General features: G+C 43.4%; 1 protein-coding gene and 1 long non-coding RNA gene across 2 annotated transcripts in view; one reads left to right on the top strand and one right to left on the bottom strand.

Moving 5' to 3' along the window:
- The window catches only part of LOC105921789 (receptor-type tyrosine-protein phosphatase S), a 368,492-nt gene that overhangs the window by 86,038 nt on the left and 255,144 nt on the right, over nucleotides 1-27,310 (top strand). Inside the window, 1 exon segment of the mRNA XM_036131703.1 lies at nucleotides 14,701-14,846. Coding sequence (XP_035987596.1) covers nucleotides 14,701-14,846 — 146 coding nt within the window.
- Nucleotides 15,973-16,630, bottom strand: LOC118560574. The gene is made up of 3 exons (XR_004929454.1): nucleotides 16,593-16,630; nucleotides 16,378-16,493; nucleotides 15,973-16,269 (listed from the first exon to the last, which is right to left on the bottom strand). It is a non-coding gene; the product is annotated as an uncharacterized LOC118560574 (long non-coding RNA).

Genomic DNA, 27,310 nt, shown 5'->3' with positions numbered 1-27,310 from the left:
ACTCCTCGTTTACTCAGTTAATTTCTTCTAGGATCTCAGATTTTCTGGAAACAAACGATAACCTAGAGGTTACAGACTCCACCCTATGGGAAGCTTTTAAGGCTGTGACTAGAGGGCACATCATCTCTTTTGAAAGCTCAATGAGAAGAGAAAAGAAAAAACGTATTTTAGAAATTGATAAAGATCTAACGCAACTAGAAACTGCCTATAAATCATCTGCTAACTCCACCACCTTACAGAATATTCTTAAACTGAAGTATGAATATAATGACATTCTGTCTGCTCAGGTACAGGACCAATTGTTTAGATTGAAACAAAAACAATTTGAACTAGGGGACAAGCCCCAGAAGTTATTGGCCCGACAACTGAGAGGTTTGCAGGCTAGCAGAGCTATACATAAAATCAAATCAAAAACTGGGGACATTATCACTGACCCTAGCAATATAAACAAGCGCTTCAGGGAATATTATCAACAGTTATATACATCTAAAGCTGGGGGGGATGCCTCTGTGTGGCTGGAGAATTTGAATCTCCCTAAATTGAGTGAGACAGCGTGTGAGGCACTCAATGCTGACATCACCACCCAAGAGATTCTAGATGCTATAAAGTCCTTTCCTAATGGCAAGAGTGCTGGACCAGATGGTTTTGGAATAGAGTTTTATAAGAAATTTCCCGAACAGATAACTCCTCTCTTGCTCAGGATGTTCAATCACTCATTTGAAACTCAGAAGTTTCCAAGCTCCTTGTATGAAGCCAACATCTCACTAATTTCAAAAGAGGGGAGAGATGAGACTGAGCCCTCATCTTACCGTCCGATTGCATTGCTGAACTCTGATATGAAAATTTTCACAAAAGTGATGGCTAATAGGTTAAACAAACATATTGCCTCCATCATCCATGCTGACCAAACGGGTTTCATTCCTGGAAGGTTTTCCTTTTTTAATGTCAGAAGACTAATGAACATAATGTACCATGACTATAAGAAGGATCAGAAGGTGGCTGTCCTCTGCTTAGATGCAGAGAAAGCTTTTGACCAGATTGAGTGGGCATACATGTGGAGGGTGTTAGGGGACTTTGGATTTGGTAGCAGTTTTATTTCATGGATTAAAATTCTATATGCCCAGCCTTCTTCTTCCATTCTAACAAATCAAGAGAGGTCAGCTCCATTTCCATTACATCGTGGAACGCGCCAGGGCTGTCCCCTCAGCCCTCTCCTGTTTGCGATTGGTATTGAACCTCTTGCTATTGGTATCAGGCAACACAGCTCTCTCAAACCTATTCGTCTAGGTGATGTGGAACACCATCTATCTTTATATGCAGACGATGTGGCAATCTTTATGTCACAGCCTGAGCAGTCTATCCCCATTTTGTTAGACCTTATAAAGTCATTTGGTGAGGTTTCTGGGTACACAATTAACTGGCAAAAAAGTGAATTTCTGCCTCTTGGAGATAACCATAAAGCGGAATTTCTGCATAAACTCCCATTTAAAGTTACAGACAAGTTGAAGTATCTTGGAGTAACCCTACCAAAAGATCCTAAATTCATATTTAAACTGAATTTTCATGAAAAAGTAGAAAGATTAAAAGAAGATATTGGCAAGTGGCGCACGCTCCCGCTTTCTATGATGGGTCGTATAAATGCTATCAAGATGGTCTCATTGGCAAGATTCTTATATCTCTTTCAAAACCTTCCTATTTTCTTAACAAAATCATTTTTTAAACTACTAGACTCAATAGTCATGCCTTTTGTCTGGGGTTTTAAAGCTCATAGAATCTCCAAAGCTCATTTACAAAAACCCAGAGAGAAGGGGGGATTTGGGTTACCATGCTTTCAGCATTATTATTGGGCAGCAAATCTTAGAGCTCTTGCCTATTGGCATGAAGGCTACAGCTTGGAAAGTTCAACGTCCACCCCTGCGTGGGTGGCCATTGAAAAGAAAGATGTTAAAGGCAGTTCACTTCCAGCTCTACTTTTCTCAACACCTGTACTGTCTGTAAAGACTAAAGTAAATAACCGAATAGTTATATGGCAGCAAATTAAGAGGTACTGCAAGCTGTCTAGCACATCTGTATATGCCCCACTGTCTCATAACCATGCATTCCTCCCCTCACTCTCAGATGCAACTTTTTGTAGTTGGAGGCTAAAAGGCATAGTAGTTTTGAAAGATCTGTACATTGACAAACATTTTGCCTCATTTACTCAACTAAAAGACAAGTTTTCCTTGCCGTCAACACACTTCTTTAGATATCTTCAAGTTAGAGACTATGTCCGGCAAAACCTGCCTAACTTTGAATCCCTCCCTGAGGAAAGCAGGGTTTACAGTATTTTGCTTGGCCCACCAGATTCTAAACACTTGATCTCAGACTTTGTTAAGATATTTTCTGAACAGCTGAACTATGTCACCCACTCTTTGAAGAAAGCTTGGGAAGAGGAACTGGGACTCCAGATTAATGATATTGTTTGGGAAGAGAGTCTAGGTAGAATCCAACACTGTTCTATTAATGCCAGACATCACTTAATTCAGTTTAAGGTCACGCACAGACTTCATTATTCAAAAACTAAATTACATAGAATATACCCTACTGTTTCCCTTTTGTGTGATCGATGTAAGTTAGCTGATGGTTCCTTAACCCACCTCTTTTGGACATGTCCAAAACTATATGACTTCTGGTGTGGAGTATTCCATTGGTTTTCTGAAATGTATGGTTGTGTGCTCAAGCCCGAGCCAGAGGTGGCACTGTTTGGCTACTCCCTGTCTCTATTGACTCACAGCCCTCTTGTACAGCACACCATTATGTATGGAATGTTAATTGCAAAGAGACTGATTTTAAGGCTTTGGAAGTCAGAAGCAGTGCCACTCTTCAAGACGTGTCTCTGTATTACACATGGAGAAAATCCGATATGCCATGACGGACGGTCTTAAAAAATTCTTTGGCAGCCATTCTTGGACCATCTTGCTCAATTTGATGGAGATCTTGAACAATTTTGAGACTCATAATGAGCCACTCACCTCTTCCTTGATAAATTCTGTTTTGATTTAAAGTACCAGTGATGCAACAGTACATGTCGTTATCTTGAGTAACACGCCCTGTACTTCTTTTTTGTTTTGTGTTTGTTTATCCAGTTGTTTTTCTCCTTTTTTTCTTTTGTTATTATATAGACATATGTGACTCCTAATTTATGTTCCATTGTACTAAACTACTTGGAAAACTCTTAATAAACATAAAAAAAAAAAAAAAAAAAAAAAGTCTCCGCTAGGTGCGGAGCCCATCCCCCCACGTCCCGCGGCTCTTGGGGGCGTCTGCATTGCGGTGGCTGGGGGATTTCCTCGGGGTCGTCTCTACTCTTTCCTTGGCGGGGGGGGGGGGTGTTGCAGATATCCTATGTCGGCCCCTCCTGGGCGCCCTGCTTTAGGGACCCCTTTGGGAGTCCGGGATTATGGGTCCCCTGACTCCTGCCTCTGTGCTCGGGGAAGGCGGGCCTTTGGTTCTCCACAACCACTATCAAGCTATTTCTGGATAATTTTCACCTAAACTAGTGCACTTTCACAAACTACCACAGGTGCTGGGTCCCAGGTATTAAATGTTGACTTAGATACAGTAATCTTATAATTTATTTATCTATTTATGTTCTTTCACTTTCTTTTTTCAGGTATCACATTACACATGTCAGCTTACATAATAATATATATGCAATGGCATCTAGGTGTTATTCGATTGTATCTGTTGCTTTATGTCTGTTGGTTGTGCTGTTCTTTTTGCATCTCTCTTTCCAGGTGATGGAGCAGACGGAGAAGGTTTTATCATTCTCTCCCTTTTATCTCTTCTTTCTTTCACCTCTACTCTTTTTTTTCCTTTCTCTCTCACTTCTTGTTCTTTCTTTACTCTCCCATTGTAATGTCCATATAATTTGAAATTCTCCCTGCAGGAATCACAATAAAGCTATTTACAAGCATAAATCAAGTAGAGCACTATGGCGAAAGCTGTTCGCTCCACTTGTAAAAGCAAAATCTGTCGAGCTCTATCTGGCATTGAGACATCAATTCCTATTGCCACATTGATAGACAGGACACTGGGAAAAAAAGAAGAAAAAAAAAAGAAAAAAAGAAAAAGAAAGTTCTTCCTTTTCCAAGTCATACACAGTTTACATGGTAAAACTGTATTGCTCCGTGTCTAGATAATCCATCTGTAGTTTATACTAATACAATATACGGCTTGACAGGAAGCAAGCCTTTCAAAGTAAAACTAAACTTCACAATAAAATGGCCTGAACAAATCTTCTTACTGAATATGATAAAAATAAAAAGCAAACCATCATACAAATAACTTAAATGTTTTCTATTTATGGCTATAACACCTGATGTGTTTGTCTGTTTATAACAGCCACAAGAAAAATCTCTCTACAATTACACTGTCGCGCTGCGCTAAAGGATCCTGTCTATTGCGCAATACGCGATTAATTCGAAAAACTCTGCAAATTATTCTTGCACCTTCCACAACAGGTTGCTGTCGTAAAAATGGACAAGACATGGCTACGACAGGCTTGCCTATCTCCTCCGCTTATACAGCTGCGATCTAATCCTGTTTACATGAAATAAGCCTGCTCTCGAGTTCTGCAGTAAAAGCTCATGAAAAATGCTGGACTCACCTAAGCCACTTGTCCAAGATTCTGTTATGCATAAAAAATTTAATCCTTGAGAGGAGAAGAAATCCTTAATGACGAAGGTTTTGTTTGCTAGTGACCCAGCATTTATCAAACCGATCCTGGCAGGGACCGGCAAACGACCTGAACAACTTCTACTGTCGTTGGAGTTTTTCGGAAGTCAGACAGCAGAAGTCCCAGACAGCAGCTGAAGGCTGCTGTCTGGGACTTCCAAAAAACGATGTGGTCTAACGATGACGTCATCAAAGCCACACCCCCTGAGGTCAGAAAGTGTTGTTTTTAGCTTGGAAAGGTCCCATGCAGACACCACTGACCTAGTCCACATAAAGGTGGGTCAGAAGACAGATAACATGCTGGTCTCACTTGCTTTCAAGCACAAAGACATTTGGATGCAGCGTCTGGTCATGGTGGCGTGGTGAAGTCAGGCATCCCGCCATGACCGTTTGGCCCGAGATTCCACATTTTCCATCTGATTTTACCAAATTCAACAAATTTGATCTTGGTCCAGTCCTAAAATGATTTCCACTGAAATTTCCATCACTAGTTATGACTATTGCAGTGGTGGTGATTGGTGGACTTGAGTGCCAATCCCGTGGTTGGCATGGAGGTCATCATGTGACACTTCCACGGAGGCGACATAGGCTGAGTGGCGGTGAGCTGCGAGGGCCGCCAATGCGGGGTTTTGAACAAGGACACTTGTTCAAAACACCCCAATTGATAAGCAATAAAAATGTGTTTGTGGTGATGGCACCATGTAAAATCCTCCATTGGAGATCACTAGTTAGTTTTTTTTATTGGAGGCTTGTACTGGAGGTGTCTTTGGTTTATCACTTTTGTACAACTGTGGTAAACAGCTTTCTGATCCGTCCGTCCGTCCGTCCGTCTTCTTCTTCTGCTTATCCGGGGTCGGGTCGCGGGGGTAGCAGCTTCAGTAAGGAGGCCCATACGTCCCTCTCCCCGGCCACTTGGGCCAGCTCCTCAAGAGGAATCCCAAGGCGTTCCCAGGCCAGCCGGGAGACATAGTCCCTCCAGCGTGTCCTGGGTCTTCCCCTGGGCCTCCTCCCGGTGGGACGTGCCCGGAACACCTCACCAGGGAGGTGTCCAGGAGGCATCCTAACCAGATGCCCTAACCACCTCAACTGGCTCCTCTCGACGTGGAGGAGCAGCGGCTCTACTCTGAGTCCTCCCCGGATGACTGAGCACCTCACCCTATCTCTAAGGGAGAGCCCAGACACACTACGGAGAAAACTTATTTCAGCCGCTTGTATCCGGGATCTCGTTTTTTCGACCCAAAGGTCGTGACCATAGATGAGAGTAGATCTATGCATCTTCGATTTACCGGTCGTAGATCGACCAGTAAATCGAGAGCTTCACCTTTTGGCTCAGCTCTCTCTTCACCACAACGGATTGATACAGCGCCCGCTTCACAGCAGACGCTGCACCAATCCGCCCGTCGATCTCCCGCTCCATCTTCCCCTCATTCGTGAACAAGACCCCAAGATACTTGAACTCCTCCACTAGGGGCAGCACATCCTCCCCAACCCGGAGAAGGCACTCTACCCTTTTCCGGTTCAAGACCATGGTCTCGGATTTGGAGGCACTGATTTTCATCCCAGCCGCTTCGCACTCAGCTGCGAACCGCTCCAGTGAGAGCTGTAGATCATGCCCTGATGAAGCCAATAGGACCACGTCATCCGCGAATAGCAGAGACGCAATCCTAAGGCCACCAAAACGGATCCCCTCAACACCTTGGCTGCGCCTAGAAATTCTGTCCATAAAAGTTATGAACAGAATCGGTGACAAAGGGCAACCTTTGCGGAGTCCAACTCTCACTGGAAACGAGTCCGACTTACTGCCGGCAATGCGGACCAGACTCTGACACCGGTTGTACAGAGACCTGACAGCCCTTATTAAAGGGTCCGGTACTCCATACTCCCGGAGTACCCCCCACAGGATCCCTCGGTGGACACGGTCGAATGCCTTCTCCAGATCCACAAAGCACATGTAGACTGGTTGGGCAAACTCCCATGACCCCTCCAGGATCCTGCTGAGGGTATAGAGCTGGTCCAGTGTTCCACGGCCAGGACGAAAACCACATTGCTCTTCCTGAATCCGAAATTCAACTATCCGACGGACCCTCCTTTCCAGAACCCCTGAATAGACCTTACCAGGGAGGCTTAAGAGTGTGATTCTTCTGTAGTTGGAACACACCCTCCGGTCCCCCTTTTTAAATAGGGGGACCACCACCCCAGTCTGCCAATCCAGGGGAACTGCCCCCGATGTCCATGTGATGCTGCAGAGCCGCGTTAACCAACCCAGCCCCACAACATCCAGAGCCTTAAGGTACTCAGGGCGAATCTCATCCACCCCGGGGCCATGCCACCGAGGAGCTTTTTAATAACCTTAGCACCAGAGATGGGAGAGCCCGACCCAGAGTCCTCAGGCTCTGCTTCCGCAATGGAAGACGTGTTGGTGGGATTAAGGAGGTCTTCGAAGTTTTCCGCCCAACAAAACACGGCGTCCCAAGTCACAGTACGGAAGTCTTTCTCCATGGCCTCTCCGAACTCTTCCCACGCCCGAGTTTTTGCCTCGGCGACTAGCTGAGCCACCTGCCGCTTCGACTGCCGGTACACATCAGCTGCTTCTGGAGTCCCACAGGCCAAAAAAGCCCGGTAGGACTCCTTCTTCAGCTTGACGGCTTCCCTCACTGCTGGTGTCCACCAGCGGGTTCGAGGGTTGCCGCCGCGACATGCACCGACAACCTTGCGGCCACAGCTCCGACTAGCCACCTCAACAATAGAGGCGCGGAACATGGTCCATTCAGACTCAATATCCCCCGCCTCCCTCGGGACGTGTTTAAAGTTCTCCAGGAGGTGGGAGTTAAAGCTCCGTCTCACAGGGGACTCTGCCAGATTTTCCCAGCAAACCCTCACAGTACGTTTGGGCCTGCCCGGTCGGACCGGCTTTCTCCCCCGCCATCGGAGCCAACTCACCACCAGGTAGTGGTCGGTGGAAAGCTCCGCCCCTCTCTTCACCCGAGTGTCCAAGACATGCGGCCACAGATCAGATGAAACGACAACAAAGTCGATCATTAAACTGCGACCTAGGGTGTCCTGGTGCCAAGAGCACATAAGTACACCCTTATGCTTGAACATGGTGTTTGTGATGGACAATCCATGACGAGCACAGAAGTCCAACAACAAAACACCACTCGAGTTCAGATCAGGTGGGCCATTCCTCCCAACCACGCCCCTCCAGGTCCCACTGTCATTGCCCACGTGCGCGTTGAAGTCCCCCAGCAAAATGAGGGAGTCCCCAGGAGGGGCACTCTCCAGTACCCCTTCCAAGGACTCCAAAAAGGGTGGGTAATCTGAACTGTTGTTTGGCGCATAAGCGCAAACAACAGTCAGAACCCGTCCCCCCACACGAATACGGAGGGAGGCCATTCTCTCGTTCACCGGGGAAAACCCCAACGTGCAGGCACCGAGATGGGGGGCAACAAGTATGCCCACCCCAGCTCGGCGCCTCTCATCAGGGGCAACTCCAGAGTGGAAGAATGTCCAGCCCCTCTCAAGGAGACTGGTTCCAGAGCCAGAGCGGTGCGTCGAGGTGAGTCTGACTCTCTCTAGTCGGAACCTCTCAACCTCGCGCACGAGCGCAGGCTCCTTCCCCACCAGAGAGGTGACATTCCACGTCCCAAGAGCCAGCTTCTGCAGCCGAGGATCGGAACGCCAAGGTCCCCGCCCTCTACTGCTACCCGTTGCACAATGCACCCGACCCCTTTGGCCCCTCCGACAGGTGGTGAGCCCATCGGAAGGGGGACCCATGTCGCCTCTTTGGGCTGAGCCCGGCCGGGCTCCATGGGCAACAGCCCGGCCACCAGACCTTCGCCAACGTGCCCCACCTCCAGGCCTGGCTCCAAAGTGGGGCCCCGGTGACTCACGTCCGGGCGAGGGAACACGGTATCCATTTATGGTATTCATCATAAGGAGCTTTTTGGGCTGCGCATTGTCTGGTCCCTCACCTAGGACCGGTCTGCCTTGGGAGACCCTACTAGAGGCTTAAAGCCCCTGACAGCATAGCTCCTAGGATCATTGGGACACTCAAACCCCTCCACCACGGTAAGGTGGCAGCCCAGGGAGGGAGAGCTTTCTGATCCATATAGAATAAAACCATTTGCTGTTGGTCCAGGCCGAAGAGCAGAGGTTCACTTTGCTCCGGGAAATCAGGATCCAGGATCAAGTCAGGAAAGGAGTCTGTTGGATCTGGTTGGCCTTGTCCTTCCCAGTATGCACGTAGGAGGCTCCTCTTCTTGGCCGACAGCTTTCCCCTCAGGAGGTCCAGGAAGTGCCGCACCAGCCTGGCAGACTGTACCCACATCACGGAACTCATGGCCTTGATGTTGGAGAGGGACAGTCCTGCAGTCTTCACCAGCTGATTACTGCTTGTCATCTTAGATCGCTCAGATATACAGCTTTCATCACATGTACTCAACCCGCACTGATAAGATTCATTCACCACAGTCTAGTTCTCCAACTATCATTCACACTTGGTTCCCGGGGATTTAAGACTGAAAAAATAGTTTTAGGAGTGGTCCAACTGACCAGTTTTGTCCACTTGTATTATGCAATGCAGCATTTAGGGTTGGGTACCTTTCGCATTTGAACCAATACATACCGATACCCAGTATCTGGGTATCGGTACCAGTACTCAATGGTACCTATTTTCTATACGTTTGAGTGTTTATGTGGTAACAAATGTTAACCTCATTGTATCTACAAATCAACCTTATGAAATAATTAATGAATTTTAACACAATGCCTGAATTCACACTACATAAAACACATCTTTACCAAAACAAAAGTTATCAGAGGCACAGAGTGAATGATATGAATAAGGGATTAAAACTGTGTGTGCATAAATTGCTGGGAAATATTTCAGTACAAGACTACATTAAAACATATTTTTTTCCTTTCTTTTAATCCAGGGCAGGATACATTTGCAACATGGAAATGGAAAGGCTCTCCTCTCTGCTGTCTTTGCTCTGACTGTAGGCTGGTTTCAGAATGAGGCAGCTGCAACTTCCTGTGAGACAACGCTTGTAGAAGTAGGAAGGAGCTCACAGTAGCACTTGCTACTGTGTTTAGGTACCGAAACATGGTACCTTATGATTTTATGGGAATCAGTACTCAGTAGTACTGAAGGTACTCGGTAGGTACCTATAAAGGTATTGAATTCGGAACCCTTACCTAGCAGCATTTCATGAGTGCACCTGAGTATGTGAAATTTATCCAGAAGGAAATTGCTCAATAGTGGTTGTGAAGAACCAAAGGCCAGCCTTCCCCGAGCACCGAGGCAGACTCCAGGGGACCCATAACCCCGGACTCCTGAAGGGGCCCCCAAAGCAGGGCGCCCAAGAGGGGCCAACACAGGAAATCTGCAACCCCCCGTGGATAGAGGAGAGACGACCCCGAGGAAATCCCCCAGCCACCGCAATGCCGAAGCCCCAGGAGCCACGGGGGCGACCCCGTGGTCTCCGCCGGCAGCCAGCCACGCTGAAGTGGTCCCGGTCATGGGCCCAGAGGCCCCCAGGGGCCCCGTGAAGCAGCCACCGGGAATGGGCTGTCACCCACCCGGGAACCCGCCCCAAACACGAGGGCCGCCAATGCGCCAGCGGGCCAAGGCGCCAGCCAGCGGAGGGGGGCAGGATGTGGGGGGGGATGTGCTCTGCACCTAGCGGAGATGTTCTTGGAAGAGGGAGCGGACCGGACCCGAACCTGGCAAAAAAAAAATATAAACTGATTCATACCATCCCACCCTAGTGCCCCACTCACCACACACATACAAAAAAGAAATGACTCTGTACACACATTACCACATAACACTCACATCCAACAATCCCCGGTCCCGCCCCCGGACCAGACGCCCCCCGTACCAGGCCCCTCAAGGAGGGGGCCAACATGACCCGCACGGGCCACCCAACCAGAATCCCCCCCACCCCCTAAATACCTAATAAACCCACTCCCTCCCCAACCTTACCGTAGCCACCCCTCCCCCCTCACCGGGGAGAGCAGAGGCGTCAGCCACACTCCCGGGGAGCCTACAGCAGTCCCAGGGAGCCAGCTCCCCTACTGACTCCAAAAGGCACCCCCGCTCCCCGAAAGCCCACTGGGAGAAGGGGGCCCCGCCAGCGGCACCACCATAGCCCCGGGACCAGGGAGAGGCGGGAGGGCCCGCGAGCCAACCACCCACCAAGACCAACACCTCCACCCTACCCAGCCTACCCACCAAGACTACTGGCTTCCCCTCCTCAAAATAAATAAATAAATAAGAGGGGGGACCCTGGCCTGCCAGCCCGCACAAGCCATCCCAAACCCCACCCCCCAGGCGAAACCCGCACTGGGAGACGGCACGGACCAGGACCGAGACAGGGGGCCGGACACAAGCCCACCAAAACGTTCACATCCACACCCCCCATCCCCCACCCGTAGATGTAATCCCTTCCAAACACTAACATTCAAACAACTCACCATACAACTTGTAACTGTTTTCTGGTGGTGATCGTTGCCATTGCCCAGTGACTGCTGGAGATAGGCACCAGCAACCCTGAATGGAAAAGCAATGGATGGATGGAATTTAAGAGAAATACAATTCAGTTTTCAATTCAATTTTATTTATATAGCGTCAATTCATTAAGCATGTCATCTCAAGGTACTTTACAAAATCAAAATCAATCAGATTATACAGATTGGTCAAAAGAATTTCCTATATAAGGGAACCAGTTGATTGCATCAAAGTCCTGAGAAGCAGCATTCACTCCTGAAGAAGCGTGGAGCCACAGGGAGAGTCATCTGCATTGTCCATGGCTTTGCAGCAATCCCTAATACTGAGCAAGCATGAAGCGACAGTGGAAAGAAAAACTCCCCGGGAAGGAAAAACCTCCAGCAGAACCAGGCTCAGTATGAACGGTCATCTGCCTCGACCGACTGTCACAGCTAACAGAACACCAGACCAGATGTACCTACTATGAAGAAGAAAAAGAGAGAGAACCAAAAAAGTTAAAAGATGAAATGACGACAAGCAAAGCAAAATTTAATAACAGTAGAAAAATAGAAAATTAGACCCTGATGTCCTCCAGTAGCCTAAGCCTATAGCAGCATAACTATAGAGGTAACATAAGCCACTCTAACTATAAGCTTTATCAAAAAGGAAAGTTTTAAGATTAGTCTTAAAAGTAGAAAGGGTGTCTGCCTCACGGACCAAAACTGGGAGTTGGTTCCACAGGAGAGGAGCCTGATAGCTAAAGGATCTGCCTCCCATTCTACTTTTAGAGACTCTAGGAACCACCAGCAGACCTGCAGTCTGAGAGCGAAGTGCTCTGTTAGGAACATATGGGGTAATAAGAGCTCTGGTATATGATGGAGCTTGATTATTAAGGGCTTTATACGTTAGAAGAAGAATTTTAAATTCTATTCTTGATTTAACAGGAACCCAATGAAGGAGAAATATGATCCCTCTTGTTGATTTTCATCAGAACTCTTGCTGCAGCATTTTGGATCAGCTGAAGACTTTGAACTGCATTGTGTGGACTTCCTGATAGTAAAGAATTGCAATAGTCCAACCCTGAAGTAACAAATGCATGGACTAGTTTTTCAGTATCGGTCCTGGACAGAATGTTTCTAGTTTTGGCGATATTCTGGAGGTGACAAAAGGAAACTCTGGAAACCTGTTTAATATGGGATTAAAATGACATGTCTTGGTAAAAAATAACAGATTTTTTACTTTATTATCAGAGGCCAAATTAATGCCATCCAGATTAAGTGATTGATTAAGAAGTTTATTTTTTGAGGACTCTGGTCCAAAGATTACAACTTCTGGTCTGTCAGAATTTAAATGCAGAAAATTTAAAGTCATCCAGCTTTTGATGTCATCAAGACATACAAGCCTGTATTTAAAGTAATTGATTGGATTCATTAGGATTTATGCATAAATATAGCGAAGTGTCATCAGCATAACAGTGGAAATTAAATACATTTCTTTATTTGCTTTAAATGAGCTATAAGTAAGATATTTACTGTAAAATCAACTTAAATAATTCTCATTTGTCACCTGGGATAGAAGTAACATTACCTATAAACAATTGGTCTTCTCCATCAACAATGTCTTTGTCACATTTTTCTTATTCAAACCTAGAGGTATGGTCCGGAACTACTTCAGTCCAAAGTGTAGCCCATGTTTAGTCCCTGGTTCCTGAGCCAATCATATGAGAGTTTCCAGGGTTCCGCAGCATTTAGTATTTTATCTTGGTAAAAGAGCAGCAGTCAAACATGGAAATCAGTAAGAGAAGCGGACCAGAAATAAAACAGAATACAACATTATATACCTATCTTGTGGAAGTAAAAATTCAGTGGAGTTTCACAGCTGCAGGAAAAAAGGCGTTTCTCAGAGTTTTTGTAGTTATTTGTTACTTTTACACGGAGTGGAGCGTGATGTGAAGCAAGTCGCACCAGAAACATGTTAAATATACTCCTGTGAATCTATGGACTCATTTTACTCCAACCCAAAAACACCTGTCAGACAGACAAGCTAAACCAGCCAAGATTACCTTAAACAATATTTAACTTAGCAGAAGTTTAATAATTTTTTTTTATGTTCTTTGAAAGCAAGTTACGTTTTTTTCTGATAAACTTTAAGCAATTTTATTAAACTTTTTAAAAATGGAATCTCCCATCCATGGATTTTCTATACCTGCTTTTCCGTACAGGTGTTATGTCATGCCGTATCTGATTGGAAAACATGGCTTGACGTAACACAGGGTCGTGGAGTGGCTGGTGACCATCTCCAGCAGTCAATGAGCGAGAGGTGGGGACACAGAGTCCACCCTGGATATGTCATTGGGCTAAAATATAACCGTTTTTAAAAAGTTCAAAAAAGTTAATGCCTTTTTATAAACTCATGAGTTGTGATAATTAATTGTTGAGCAATAACGGGCAAAGCAGAGACTGATTATTGTAATGTGCGATCTGTGTCGTGTTGGTTTTGTGTCTCTCTTTGTACATGGCTGTTGTTGGCCTTGTATGATCATAGGATTCATTTATATTGAATGTGACAGTGGAGTTAATGTACAGGTGTGAAGAAGATGATGTAATGATGCAAGCTGCTGTCTTTTGAATTAGCTGCAGTTTATGGAGGGTTTTCCAGGGGACAAGGAGGGAAGGGTTTTGAAATTGTAAAGGGGAAAGGTTAGTGGACAGTGGACCGGTTTGGCAAAAGTGCGAAGGAAGAACTTGATGCTGTAAATATGAAAGTTAACCAGGTGATGGTATGGATGTGGAAAGTGAAGGAGATTATGGAGACGGCTGTCCAGGATGGCGCCAAGGCTCTGAAGCTGAAAGGTGGGAGAGATACAGGAATTGTCAATGGAACTACCAGATTTGTTTAAAGAGGACTTTGCACAATAAGCAAATGAGGTTATTAAGGTGGCATGACGTCCACGGACCCAGAATATATGGGCTGACTAGAAAAATTTTCAGTCAAATTGATTATTTTTGCTTTAACCCCTGAATATTATGGATTTATATTAATACATGTCTTGTGTTCTTCACATTTGTAAATTCATTGTTGTTTTGTTTTTAAAGAGTATTATTACCTTTTCTGCTCAAAGCGGTAAAGTAAGCTAATACCCACTCCCGAGTCCTGACAGTAGATGGCGCAAGTTTAAAAACAATAGTCTAACCTACTGGACCTAGCTAGCTACCTGAAAGAGCACCTGCTAGCTAACTTTTGAAATGATCCCCCCTCTGGTTTTTTTGCAAATCGCACACTGCTACTGAGGTACTACTAACGTGTGTTACTAGTACTGTGTTTTAAAAGGACTACAAAAAAACTTTTAGATAACTAATTGTTATTAGAGGGTTGCAAAATACCCTTAAAATTTCAGTCAGGGGTCTAATGGTATGACTTTTAAGTCGCTTCTTGCTATTTTGTTCTTCTAGTCCTCATTGTTCTAATTGTTATGCCCTCTGTCTCTCGTGTAGGCATACCCAACTTCATCAGGTCCCCAGAGGATCAGACAGGGATCTCTGGAGGTGTGGCATCATTCATTTGTCAGGCCACTGGTGACCCTAAACCTCTCATTACCTGGATGAAAAGGGGGAAGAAAGTCAACTCTCAACGCTTTGAGGTATGACATACAGTATGCCCCAGGTCTAACCAAGCTTGACTCTAAACCTCTTTGTCTAGGTTTAAATAATCCAGACTGCTGTGCCATGATAGCATCCCAAAGTTGTCAGTTCCATGATGTAAATATCCCATTCCATCCCATCCTAATGGTGCACTGTTGGATTCAAATCTGGTGACTGTGAAGACCAAAAGAATACAGTGAAGTAATGTCTGCTGATGTGACATAAATTGTATATTGACTGCAATAGACTGGGGACCTGTCCAGGGTGTACCCCGCCTCTCGCCCATTGACAGCTGGCGATAGGCACCAGCACCCCTCGCGCCCCCAGGGCGCGAGGGGTGCTGGAAACAAGAGAGGCAGGACTGGACTGGAACAGGGGTGTAGATGTGAGCAGGAGCTGACGGACCGGAGAGAGTTCTTGAGAGCTGGGCTGCTGAAGCACAGAGGAGGCCGGAAACCCAACCACTAACAGTGGCTTGACTTGAGGCCCAGAGGAGACAGAAAACCCAGCAGCTGGCAGAGGCTTCACTTGAGGCACAGTTGAAGGCAGGATAATCCAGCAACTAGCAGAGGCTTGAAGCTCAGAGGAAGCAGGATAATCCAGCAGCCAACAGGCCTATTGAAGCTCAGAGGTGACAGGAAAATCCAACAGTTAGCAGAGGCCTTACTTGGAGCTCAGAGGAAGCAGGATAATCCAGCAGCCAGCAGAGGCCTACTCAAGACACAGAGGAGGCAGGAGAATCCGGCAGCAAACAGAGGCCTCACTTGAAGCTCAGAGGAGGCAGGATAATCCAGCAGTCAGCAGAGGCCCACTTAAGGCCTCTGCTGTTGACGACAAAAAAAAAAAAAAAAATAATTAATTATATATATATATATATATATATATATATATATATATATATATATATATATATATATATATATATATAATGCTGTATATTCATGTTATCCTAAGTAGGCTACTACACTATTATTAGGCTACCATCAAGGACATGAATGAATTTATAGAGGAAATGAACATTTGCCAGGAAGATGTTTATGCAAAGAAAGAGCTTTATTAAAAACAAACAACTATGTACAACGCAAGGATCTGACCACACATTGGTATCCAAAAACTACAACTCCGTGAACTGTCCGTTTGCCTCCTCGGGGTTGTAGGTAACTGGCGGCGTTTTTTCCGAGGCAGGTCCGTTGTGCAGACGCATATGTGCGTGGCTCTGTACTTCGCCGTCGCCTCTAACCGGGACTGCAGCTTCACACACAGTTCAGAGAGATCTGGCCTACGAAATGACGGCGGCCATACAATCCATTCAGAGACCCCGCCAACAACGCCATCTTCTTCGTCAGACATGCGGTCTACGGTGGCGGACCTCCAGAGTTCCACCTCGTCATCCGTTAGCACACTCTGTCTCAATTCCAGCAGCTGTAAAAAAACAAAACAATGAATCAGTGCTGTGCGATGGGATGCACTGCGTATGGACACAACACATCTATCAATGCACCTGAAAAATAGTCACCAAATAAGTCTAACCCTCTTTCTTCTCGCTCGACTCCGAGCTGAATGCTTCGCAGCTTCCGCCCGCAATGAGTTTTCTGGCTGGACATATGAGCTCCTGCGTACCGTCTCATAATAGGTCTTACAGGCGGCTGGAAAACAATTAAATGAGAGTGGTATGAATAAAAATCAAATGCAAGTCACAGTAACATTAAACAAGGAAGGAGAAACAGTAAAAACAAGTCACTTACACACAATTTCGTCTTTATCAACATTGTGTAAATCTGGACTTGCAGATATTGCTCCGAGCAAATAGGAGGTCACCGCGTTGCTCCGGTTCATAGCGCCTGCAATTTGTCTCCGAGTTGTAAAGACGGCGTACTGCTTCCTGTAAATGAAAATACACTTTAATAAAGCTTGTTCTTTTGCAAGGCTACTAGGCTATTCCTAGCTTTGGCTTTAGGCTAGGCTACTTTTAGCTTAGCTAGCATTCACTGAACATATTCTTACCGCAAGCTTGGGATTGTGCACCCGTCTTCTCTTCTTGTAGTTCTCCCGCACAGTTGTTCGACTGCAGAGCCGCCAACTTGTCCTCTATGGACAGCAACCTGGAGTTTACCGAATTCTGCAGTGCAGTTGAGTAAACCGCTCATTCATATCGGCAGTATGTTGTACGAGACAGTCCACTTCTTCTTCTGGTTTTTATGGCGGTTGGCAACTAACTTTAATGGTGCATTACTGCCATCAACTGGACTGGAGTGTGGTACTGGAGTCTAACCTTTCCTAATAGGTTGCAAACAAACAAATATAATGAAACAAACCAATCAAAACAAAAAGATCATACTAAATTCTTTTAATTAGTCCTGTATTTCTCAGGAAGCCAATTGCATAGTTTACACTCATTTCCCCTGTGTTTCTTTGCAAAATTCCTTCTAGGTTAGGCCTCATCTGTTCTCCTTGTAATTGTAAGACTAGTCTTTGTCTTTCTTCCTGATATTTATTACAGTGTACAATAACATGCTCTATAGTCTCTGGACTACCACAGAATTCACAGTTGCCATCAGCATGCTTCTTCATTATTAACAAAGTTTTATTTAGACGTGTGTGTCCATACCTCATTCTAGAAAATACATCCTCCTCCTCCTTGCTTCTGTTTGTATTTCTGCTCTTTCCCACTTTATTCTGAATATTATAGAACTGTCTTCCAGTCTGCCCACCGTCCCATAATGTTTGCCATTTACCCTTGACTATGTTTTTGACCATACTTTTAATTTCTGCTTTGCTGTAGTTCACTTCAACATCTATATTAGAATGTCTTGCTGCTTGCTTAGCACTTTTATCTGCTAACTCATTTCCTATTACTCCTATATGAGCTGGTACCCATACCAGAGTTATATTAATTCCTGACTTTTAGATTATTTGCAGCTTGCAGTATATCATACACAATGTCTTGCTTTGATTTTGAATGAAATGTTTTAATACTTATTAAAGCTGAGCTGGAATCTGAAGCAATTACTGCCTTCCTTGGCCTATTGACCTCCACCCAAAGCAAAGCTAGCCACACAGCAATCAATTCCGCTGTGTAAACTGCTAAATCATCACTGATTCTTTTTCCAACTTTAATGTTTAATTTTGGAATGACATAAACAACACCCATATATATATATATATATGGGTATATATATATATATATATATATATATATATATATATATATATATATATATATATATATATATATATATATATATATATATATATATATATATCAAAATATGAACAAATAAATATACCACCAAATTTTTTTCTTTTCTTTTTCACATTTAAGAGAAAATCGGAAAAGATTCTGATCACTTTTCAAGCGCCCTCCAACCCGTAAGTCGTGACGTCAGGTCGTGAGCGTTCATCTCAACATGGCGGATTACTGCACTACATGCGAGAGCCATAACGAGAAATCTGAAAGCGAAATTTCGACTTCAACCGAGCGATTCCTACCAGGAGACCATTCTGATGTATTGGAGCAAGAATATTTGTGTCTGGAGCCTCACATGTTTTACCCAGACATTTCAGATGAAGAGAAGGCAGCGGACGAACAGCAGCGAGTCGGACAAGGAGTGGAGATTAGGTGAATGGTAGGACACGTTTTTTCTTTTAACTTCACAGTTCAAATATGTTTTCGTATGTTAACATTTTCTTTTAGGCACCATAGATATTTAATGACTAAAATGCCGGTCTTGTGTGAAATTCAGTTCCCCTGTGAAAATCCCCCCCCCCCCCTTTTGTCGGGAGCGCGCATTGCAGCCGTTTTCACGGCGCTTATAATTGATTTTTCGGTAAAACAACGCATATCATATCAAGGTTGTAACATTAGTTTAATCGGCAGCTGTCTACAAAATTATAAAATAAAAATAAATAAACGAGGTCTTCTTGCGCTGTTTTGTGTTATTTTAAACGCAAAGATAATCGGTCTTTTATCACTTTTATTGAGCCGAAGTGACACGTGAATTTCTCCACTGTGAGATCAGTAAAGTCCATCTTATCTTATCTTAAATAAAGAGATGAGGACAAAATGTATCACTAAAATGAATGAGCATTTATTCACAACTAAAAATGAATTTATGCCATGGCCTAGTTAGGCCCAATGATGAGGTGCTACTTATCATAAAGAATCACTTGACAACATTTTAAAAACAGTATCTGTACATTAATATTTAGCCTACCTACATACTAGCATAACAAAAGTCAAAAATAATATATCAAAAATATACAGTAATACAGTAATATTGAGGCCTAAATATTTCCTGAAATGTAAATCAATTTCCAACTTACCATAAATGCATTAATAGTGAATTTAGCAAATCAGTTATGGTGTGTAATTCATATACAAATATACAATTAATCAATCTTATTTTTTAGGTGTTCCTGTTCTCACTGCCAATAATGGATTCTGTGAGAGAGTGCATCTGTTGCCAGGAAATCAGCTTGGTTGTTGCTAAGATTGAAGAAGCCAGAGAGGAGATGGATGGAGAAATCCCTGACACAGACCATCCTGGCATGGAAGCGGTGTGTCTAAATGCTTGGACATTGCAGGTTGCTTGGTCCCAATACAAGCAACAGCATAGGCATATAGCCTATAGACAATTTGTGAGATGGCGTTAGGACTATTTAGGCAAAGATACCAGGGCTGTGATACCCTCGTGTGCAGTCAGCTGTATAAGGGCCCACTTCCCACCCCCAGGACATGAAAATGACTTTACCTTTAGAGGTCACCTGTTGGCAGTTAAAAAAAATACCCAAGCTGAAAGAATAAAATCTAAAACATACGTGTAAACAAAATTGTTGTGGTTATTATGTAAGTTAATATAAGCAATCACTAATAAAATTATTTCATGGTCTTTTTGAAAATCGACTGAATGAGAGATTGATGGCATCATCTTTTGTTGGTTCCACAAATGAACTTGTCAGTGATGGGGGCTCTTATGCTGCATCAACCTGCTTAGTTTTTATTTTATCCAGCTCTGCTAGCAGCATCTAAAAAAAGCAGCAGTGGGTAAAATTTCTCATAACAATTTTTTTGATTGCTGGGGTGCATTTACACACAAGTGAATAAACAGATACAGGAAAGTAAAAGACAACACATGTAGACATAGATACATGCAAATAAAAAGACAAAGAGTGAAGCAACTAGTATAGCAGTGGTGATTCCTGACAAAGATTATTTAAAAAAGGACATCTGATTATCTCAGTATATATGCAGCAGAATTATGTGCTATATTATTAGCTTGAGAATGGGTGGAGGATACTAATATAAATAAAATATTTTGTAGTGATTATCTGCATTGAGTATTCAAAATGGATGTACAAATAATCATCAAAATCCAGTTTATTTGTTATACTTTACCTAAGTGTCCTTACTGATGGTTAAGAGTGTTTTTGCACAGTCCTAACTTTGAGTGTGTAATAAATTATTTAAAATAATAAAAAAGAAAAGGTTCTGAAACCTATTCTGGTATTTGTTGTCTATGCATCACTCCATGCTAAGTAAATTTTTTTTCTGAATGCTTAAACACAACCCTTGATTCTTATAGCACAATTTCTAAAACTATTAATACTTATAGCAAATCCACTCACTGAGTTCACAAAACTAAAAGAACAAACACTGCTTTGCACTCAATTTGCAATTTTGTAACACACACTTTGCACAACTGTAGGCACAATTCACCGCACAACACTCTTTGTGGAACTGTAAACAACTCAATGAAGCACTAAACAGATGCTGAAAACAGTACTGGTATTTCGCACGGCAAAAGTGAGGGGGGGGGGGGGGGCGCAAAACTCAATCTCGCCTAGGGCAACCAAAGGGCTAGAACCGGCCCTGCATATGAGACAGTCCACTGATAGCAATCAGCAGTTTCTTTTTGTCAGTCTGCGGACTGGCTGAAAGTTGTGGATCGCGTCCAAGAGTTGAAGGCAAGTTGAACGCGAGACGTGGGGTAAACTCCCCCTGCAACCCCGATTTGCATTTGTATAGCTCACAGCATTTTCATTTACATGTTAAAGCCTCCCCTAGAATTAGGAGGAGGGGGGTTATGGGGGGACAACTGCAAAGCAAGGCCCACATCAATTTCTGACAATTCATGGCAGTTTTCGGTGTTGCCTGCAAGTTACCGTGAACAGTCGGTAACCTGAATTTCCACGACAATCTACAGTGCCGCATAGTGACGAAAATCACACTTTTCATGCAGTGAGAGGAGGCAGGAGGATCCAGCAGTAAACAGAGGCCTCACTAGAAGCAGAGAAGTGGCAGGTTTATCCAGCAGTTAAACAGCCCTTACTTGGAGCAGAGAGGTGGCAGATAAATCCAGCAGCTGAAGCACAGATGAGGCAGGTAAATCCAGTAGTTGAAACTCAGAGGTGGCAGGGTTCCAACAGCAAGTAGGAGCACACCAGGCTGACAGACATGAAGTCAATGGAGACTGATGACGAACCAGCAGGGGAGAGAAGACTGAAGGAGGCTTATGTAGGAAGGCTGGCAGGTGGAGTGAGTTCTGACTAATTAATGTCCAACAGGTGTGACTGATTGCAGAGGGAGTGGAGGGTGAGCTGAGTGAGAGGAGGAGGAGGAACTGAAAACTAACAAAAAAGGCCAGACTAAAACTAAACCATGACAGAAAGGTGTTAAGAAATAAGCAAAAGCCTATTATCATCCCTAACATATACAGTATGTATGTTCCTGGTATTTGTTTACATAAAAATGTCAAAACCGTGATACAGAATTTTAAAAGTAAATGCAAAACTGCATAAAAACACAACACTCATTAAAGGCCACCAAAATTCACCTTATTTTACTAATTTCAATTCTCAACTCATGGTAAATGACTCATACTTGTATAGCACTTTATCAAGTCAGACGACCCCAAAGCGCTGTACACTACAATCAGTCATTCACCCATTCAGGCACACATTCACACCCTGACGGTGATGAGCAATGTTTGTAGCAAACGTTTCCAGTTCTACTTTTGGCTTAGTGTGGCGCAGTTCGAGTTTGTTGGGGAGAGTCACACTAATGATCTTGAGGATGAATACAAATTGATGTCCCTTTATAATCTTTAACTTGTGTTATACAGTTCAGGGAATTCCAGAAAACACTATATTAGCTTCTACTCCTTTTTGCTCTCTGGTTTCCCCAGCTTATAGCTATGGGCGGGTATTTCGGTTTGACCCACTCTGTTCGTGGTGGTCCTCAGTGGCGGCTGGTGAAAAAAAATCTTGGTGGGGCTGGCCAATAGATTTCCCTGCCTAACCTAGTACATGCATATAAATTAAAAGTCGGTAAAATTACTACGATGCCACAATAAGCATTTAATTAATAAACAAACATTGTTCACAAAGGATTATTTTGATGTTTTTGTCTTATTAATCCTTTTCACAGACTCATGCCAGAGGGTTTGCATACATTGTACATGTACGTATATTATTACGAAACGAACGTTTACGTCTTGACTTAAATATATATCCTAATTTTTTATTTATATAATGATTTAAGTAGAACAATGACTAGTGCAAAATTAAGTTGTATTTACCAGAGATGAAGTGTAGACTGCAAATTCTGTCGCGGTATGATGACTCCCACAGTCGATTGGGATTTTCTGCCTGCATCCTTTTCATTGAAATGATCCATTTCTTTCTTTTTTCTTCCTCCTTCGGTAAACGAAAGAAACGTACATCCGAGGATTTGGAATGCCTCTGTGTGCAACCGGGAGCACAACAACTCGTAAGCATTGTTTAGATTCCAAAAATAAACTAACTAAAAGTACGCTCTAATTCACCCGTTTTGTCACGGTGGTACTGTTTTTGCCTACCAACGTGACCCAGATGTAGCGCGGATGTAGCTCGTGACGTTACGCGTGAACTGGTCTATACACCCATCACTGTGTAGCAGGGGCAAAGATTTCAATTGCCCCAAAGCCATTAATTTTGCCGATGCTGATTGGCCAAATATTTATACATTTTCCCTAGCAACAGTATATGATTGGTTATTTCGCTACGCTTGTGGGGCGCCTTCGGTGATAGCCCCAAAAGTGTAGAAGAAGAGAAATGAAGAAGGCGCCCGCCTGGTGGTGGGCATGACCGTCAAAGGCAAAGCTTCCGAGTTCCTTGGTCGTAGGCTCTCATCGCTTGGGGATTTTAAAATCAAACCTTCTGAGTGAAAAGGATTTGTCTTCATCAAAACCTGCCGACCGGGAAAACTTTGCGTCTGCAGAGCTGCAAACTGCGTATTTCGATCTGAGACGCAGCTAATGAGCTAATTGGCAACAGCCGACAGTCAACGTTTCCCATTCATTTGCTACGGTAGTCCTAAACCACTACTGACATAATACACTTTTTGGCCACAAGCGTCATTTTGGGGGCGTTGTTTCCACTTCTTTTCGTAGAGCCGTTTTTAAAAGAAAGAAGAAAATGCAAAAACGGTCCAAACAAAAGGTCTTAATGTTTACATTTGTAACCTCTGCCTTACATAAACACTAGAATTAAATCTTAATAAATAAAAGTATAGACAATTATTTCAGTAACTCAATTCAGTAAGTGAAATACAATATATACAGACGTTGGACAATGAAACTGAAACACCTCTCATTTTAGTGTGGGAGGTTTCATGGCTAAATTGGACCAGCCTGGTGGCCAATCATCATTAATTGCACATTGAACCAATAAGAGCAGAGTGTGAAGGTCCAATTAGCAGGGTAAGAGCACAGTTTTGCTCAAAATATTGCAATGCACACAACATTATGGGTGACATGGGTGAGTTCAAAGGAGGACAAATTGTTGGTGCACATCTTGCTGGATGTGTCAAAACTTTCTTCAATTGGATAAAAACAAAACTGAAGTAATAATATTTTGACCAATAGAGGAGAGATCAAAAGTTAGCACACAGCTTCAGTCGCTTCAGCTAGAAACCACTGATCAGGCCCGAAATCTGGTTGTAGTGATGGACTCAGACCTGAACCTCCAAAAGCATTTACAGACAGTGACAAGGTCGGCTTTCTATCACCTGAAGAATATTTCCAGGATTAAAGGACTGGTGTCTCAGCAGGATCTGGAAAAACTAATCCATGCGTTTATATTTAGTAGAATTGATTACTGCAACGGTGTTTTCACAGGTTTGTCTAAAAAGTGGATCAGACAGCTGCAGCTGATCCAGAACGCTGCTGCCCGCGTCCTCACTAAGACTAAGAAAGTAGAGAACATGAACCCAGTTCTAAAGTCCTTACACTGGCTCCCTGTATCTCAGAGAATAGACTTTAAAATACTTCTGTTAGTCTATAAATCCCTAAATGGCTTAGCACCTAAATACATTACAGACTTGTTATCAGTGTATGAACCCTCCAGACCACTAAGGTCTTCTGGCTCCAGCCTACTCTGCATACCTAGAACCACAACTAAACAAGGAGAAGCAGCATTTAGTTCCTATGCTCCGCTTATCTGGAACAAACTTCCAGAAAACTGTAAAAGTGCGGAAAGCCTGAGTTCTTTTGAATCAAGATTAAAAACACATTTGTTTACAATTACCTTTGACTGTTCTAGTTAGGCGCCCGCCTATGCATTGAAAATGCATGGCGGAGGCCTTATGTTATGCACCTAATAAGGGTTTCTTTAATAATATTATTGCTTTTTATTCTTCCGTCACCGTTAATACAGCCCGAACCGTAGGCTGTACCCCCACAAACTATATATCAAAACGTGCGTCTCGACGGTGTGAAGTGTGCTATTTGTACTTGACGCCATTTAAAGTTACCGTGGTGACAAAATTAACCAAAAAGCACTTCTCAAAACCACTTCCTACACACAGTTGACCTCACAAAAATGCAGAGCTCAGCATGGCACTTTTTTTCGGTACAGTGGTTTAGGTGTTGGGCTGGTGCACCAAAGGTCGCAGGTTCGCAAGCCGCCGGGGGGTACCCAATATATATATTTTTTTTACAAGTAACAAATAAATAATTTGAACAACTGATATAAATGAATGAATGATGAAAAAATTGCAACAGCAAGAACTACTGCTCATTAGCAGGCGCAATATGGACTTTTCAGCTCTGCACCGTCTCACATCAAAAAACAACAGTTTTCCTGAAGTTTTTTTTAATCTATTTTTCACCGGACTTTTTCTTCCAAAACTGCACCGCGTTGCTGCGCTATAGCACACATGAGTTTCTGGACCTTCGTAGCTATAACAGTGATACATTTAACAGGTGTTACGGTAGCTGGTTGCACTGCTGATAATATAAAGATGAGGAACACAGCGCACCACTAGAGGGGCGCTAATGATCCTTTTGGATGTGGTCAGCACCCATTAAAACACGAAGAAGAAGAAGAAGGGCGCACCACTTTTAAAACAGAAGAAGAAGAAGTGGTCATAAACGGTGATGCGGAGCTGTTATGGTAAGTGTGTTAAGCCGGGCATACACTGTACAAGTTTTTCAGTCGTGGTACTTATATCGTCTCAAACTGTGCGACGGAACCGCAGGTTTAAAAGTTCACCGCTCACAATCTGTGTACGGTGCAACGCTCGGACGCGACCGGAGTGCTCATACTGTAGAAGAAGAAGAAGAAGAAGAAGAAGACGGAAGTGTCGATGGCTACTGTAAACATTACCGGAGAGAAACTTGCTGCTTTGGCAATATGTGCAATTTTGTGTGCAGAAAGCCCTAAAAAGAAAAGGCGACGACGTATTTGGAGAAAGACATGGCTGAGGAAACATGACTACTACGGTCTGCCAGTTTTACAGAAAGAACTTGAGGTAAGCTGGCGACAGTTGTCGTGCCAAACTAGGTATCCCCGCCAGGATTTGTATCCCCTGCGTCGGGAGCGCGCATTCAGCTTGCTGAACGCAGTAAACTCCGCCTCATTTCCAGACAATTCGGCGTGAAAATCAAGATGTTTTATTTCTCTTAGCGAAATATAGGAATAGTGCCGTTACATTATCGTTCAGTTAATGGGTTAAAATTGAAAACGTAACACTTGTTAGTACGATCGTAAGGGATTGCTATGTCGGTTAAAACTAGACTGATCACTCAGTATAACACGTTCTGATAAAGTAAATGGCTCTGTGGTCATCTCCAGATGTGTCACGAAAGTATTATGTCATTAGATTGTTGCATGTCTGTCTGCTGAAACTAAAAACCCACCTTCCTGAGTCCATCACAGCTGTCTACTTGTTCGTTTTTTTTGTGTGGATTGACCCGCATGAATGGATTATATAAAGCTGATTCCAAGTGTGATCAAATGAACACAGAATAAAGTTACTGCCAAAATTATCAGATCTAATGATATTTTAAATCAGCCAAGAACCATATTAAGAAAACAAGATGTGTCGCTTTAAAAAAAAGAACAGTATGAGGAGTTTCAAAATATATTACAATATATAATATTGTAATATATTTTATATATATTTTAATATATTGTAATAACATAATACAAAAAGTGTATTATATCAGTAGTGGTTTAAAAATATATTACAATTTTATTAGAATAGGATGTTTAAAAAATATTTGGACTTCACATTAAAAGTTTTATTGATTTCAAACACTGCAGCCAATTGTTATATGTGCTGACCAGACAGGTTGGTCTGAAAGTTTTCCTCTCTAAGGAAACCCAGCAGGTTGCATCAAGTCTCTCCAATCAGCATTCACTCCTCCTGAAAGAGCGTAGAGCCACAGTGGACAGTCGTCTGCATTGTTGATGGCTTTGCAGCAATCCCTCATACTGAGCATGCATGAAGCTTCATATTCATAAGTTAAACTGCTATCCTTAGGTTGTGAGAATTGATCCTTGCATTTTTACTGGGATTTTGAGGTTCTATTGGCTAATTATTTTCAAAGTAGGCTGACAGGAAAGGGGTTATGAGAGGGAGGAAGACACGCGGTAAAGGACCTCAGGCTAAGTCGAGGACTAAGGCCTCTTATATATATATATATATATATATATATACCCGTGCACCATCAGAGCAGGCCCCAATCTTTGGATTTGTAAGTAATGCTGTCCTCATCTTGCACAAAGTCAGCCAAGAAATGTATGCTGGAAACAGGCTATCATGCTGAGCATATATGTATCCCCTTCCAAAATGGATTAGCAGTATCCCACATTCTAGATTTTTGGCATATAAACACCTCTTATAACAACAAGCACCTGCTGAAAATTTGAAGCTGTTAGCTCTTTTAATGAAGAAGTTACAAGGGGATACAAAACATATCGGGGTCAGCCTGCCAGAATATGTATCCCCTTCCAAAATGGACTAACAGTAGCTCACATTCTTGAGTCTTGGCACATAAACACCTCTTATAATCACAAACAACTGTAGAAAAGTTCAAGCTGTTAGCTCTTTAAATTAAGAAGTTACAAGGGGATACAAAAAATATCGGGTCCAGCCTGCCACAATATGTATCACCTTCCAAAATGGACTAACAGTAGCCCA

The sequence above is a fragment of the Fundulus heteroclitus genome, unplaced genomic scaffold, assembly GCF_011125445.2.
Source record: "Fundulus heteroclitus isolate FHET01 unplaced genomic scaffold, MU-UCD_Fhet_4.1 scaffold_45, whole genome shotgun sequence".
NCBI lineage: Eukaryota > Metazoa > Chordata > Actinopteri > Cyprinodontiformes > Fundulidae > Fundulus > Fundulus heteroclitus.
The sequence above is the reverse complement of the archived record's forward strand: the minus strand, read 5'-3'. Positions and strand labels throughout refer to the sequence as shown.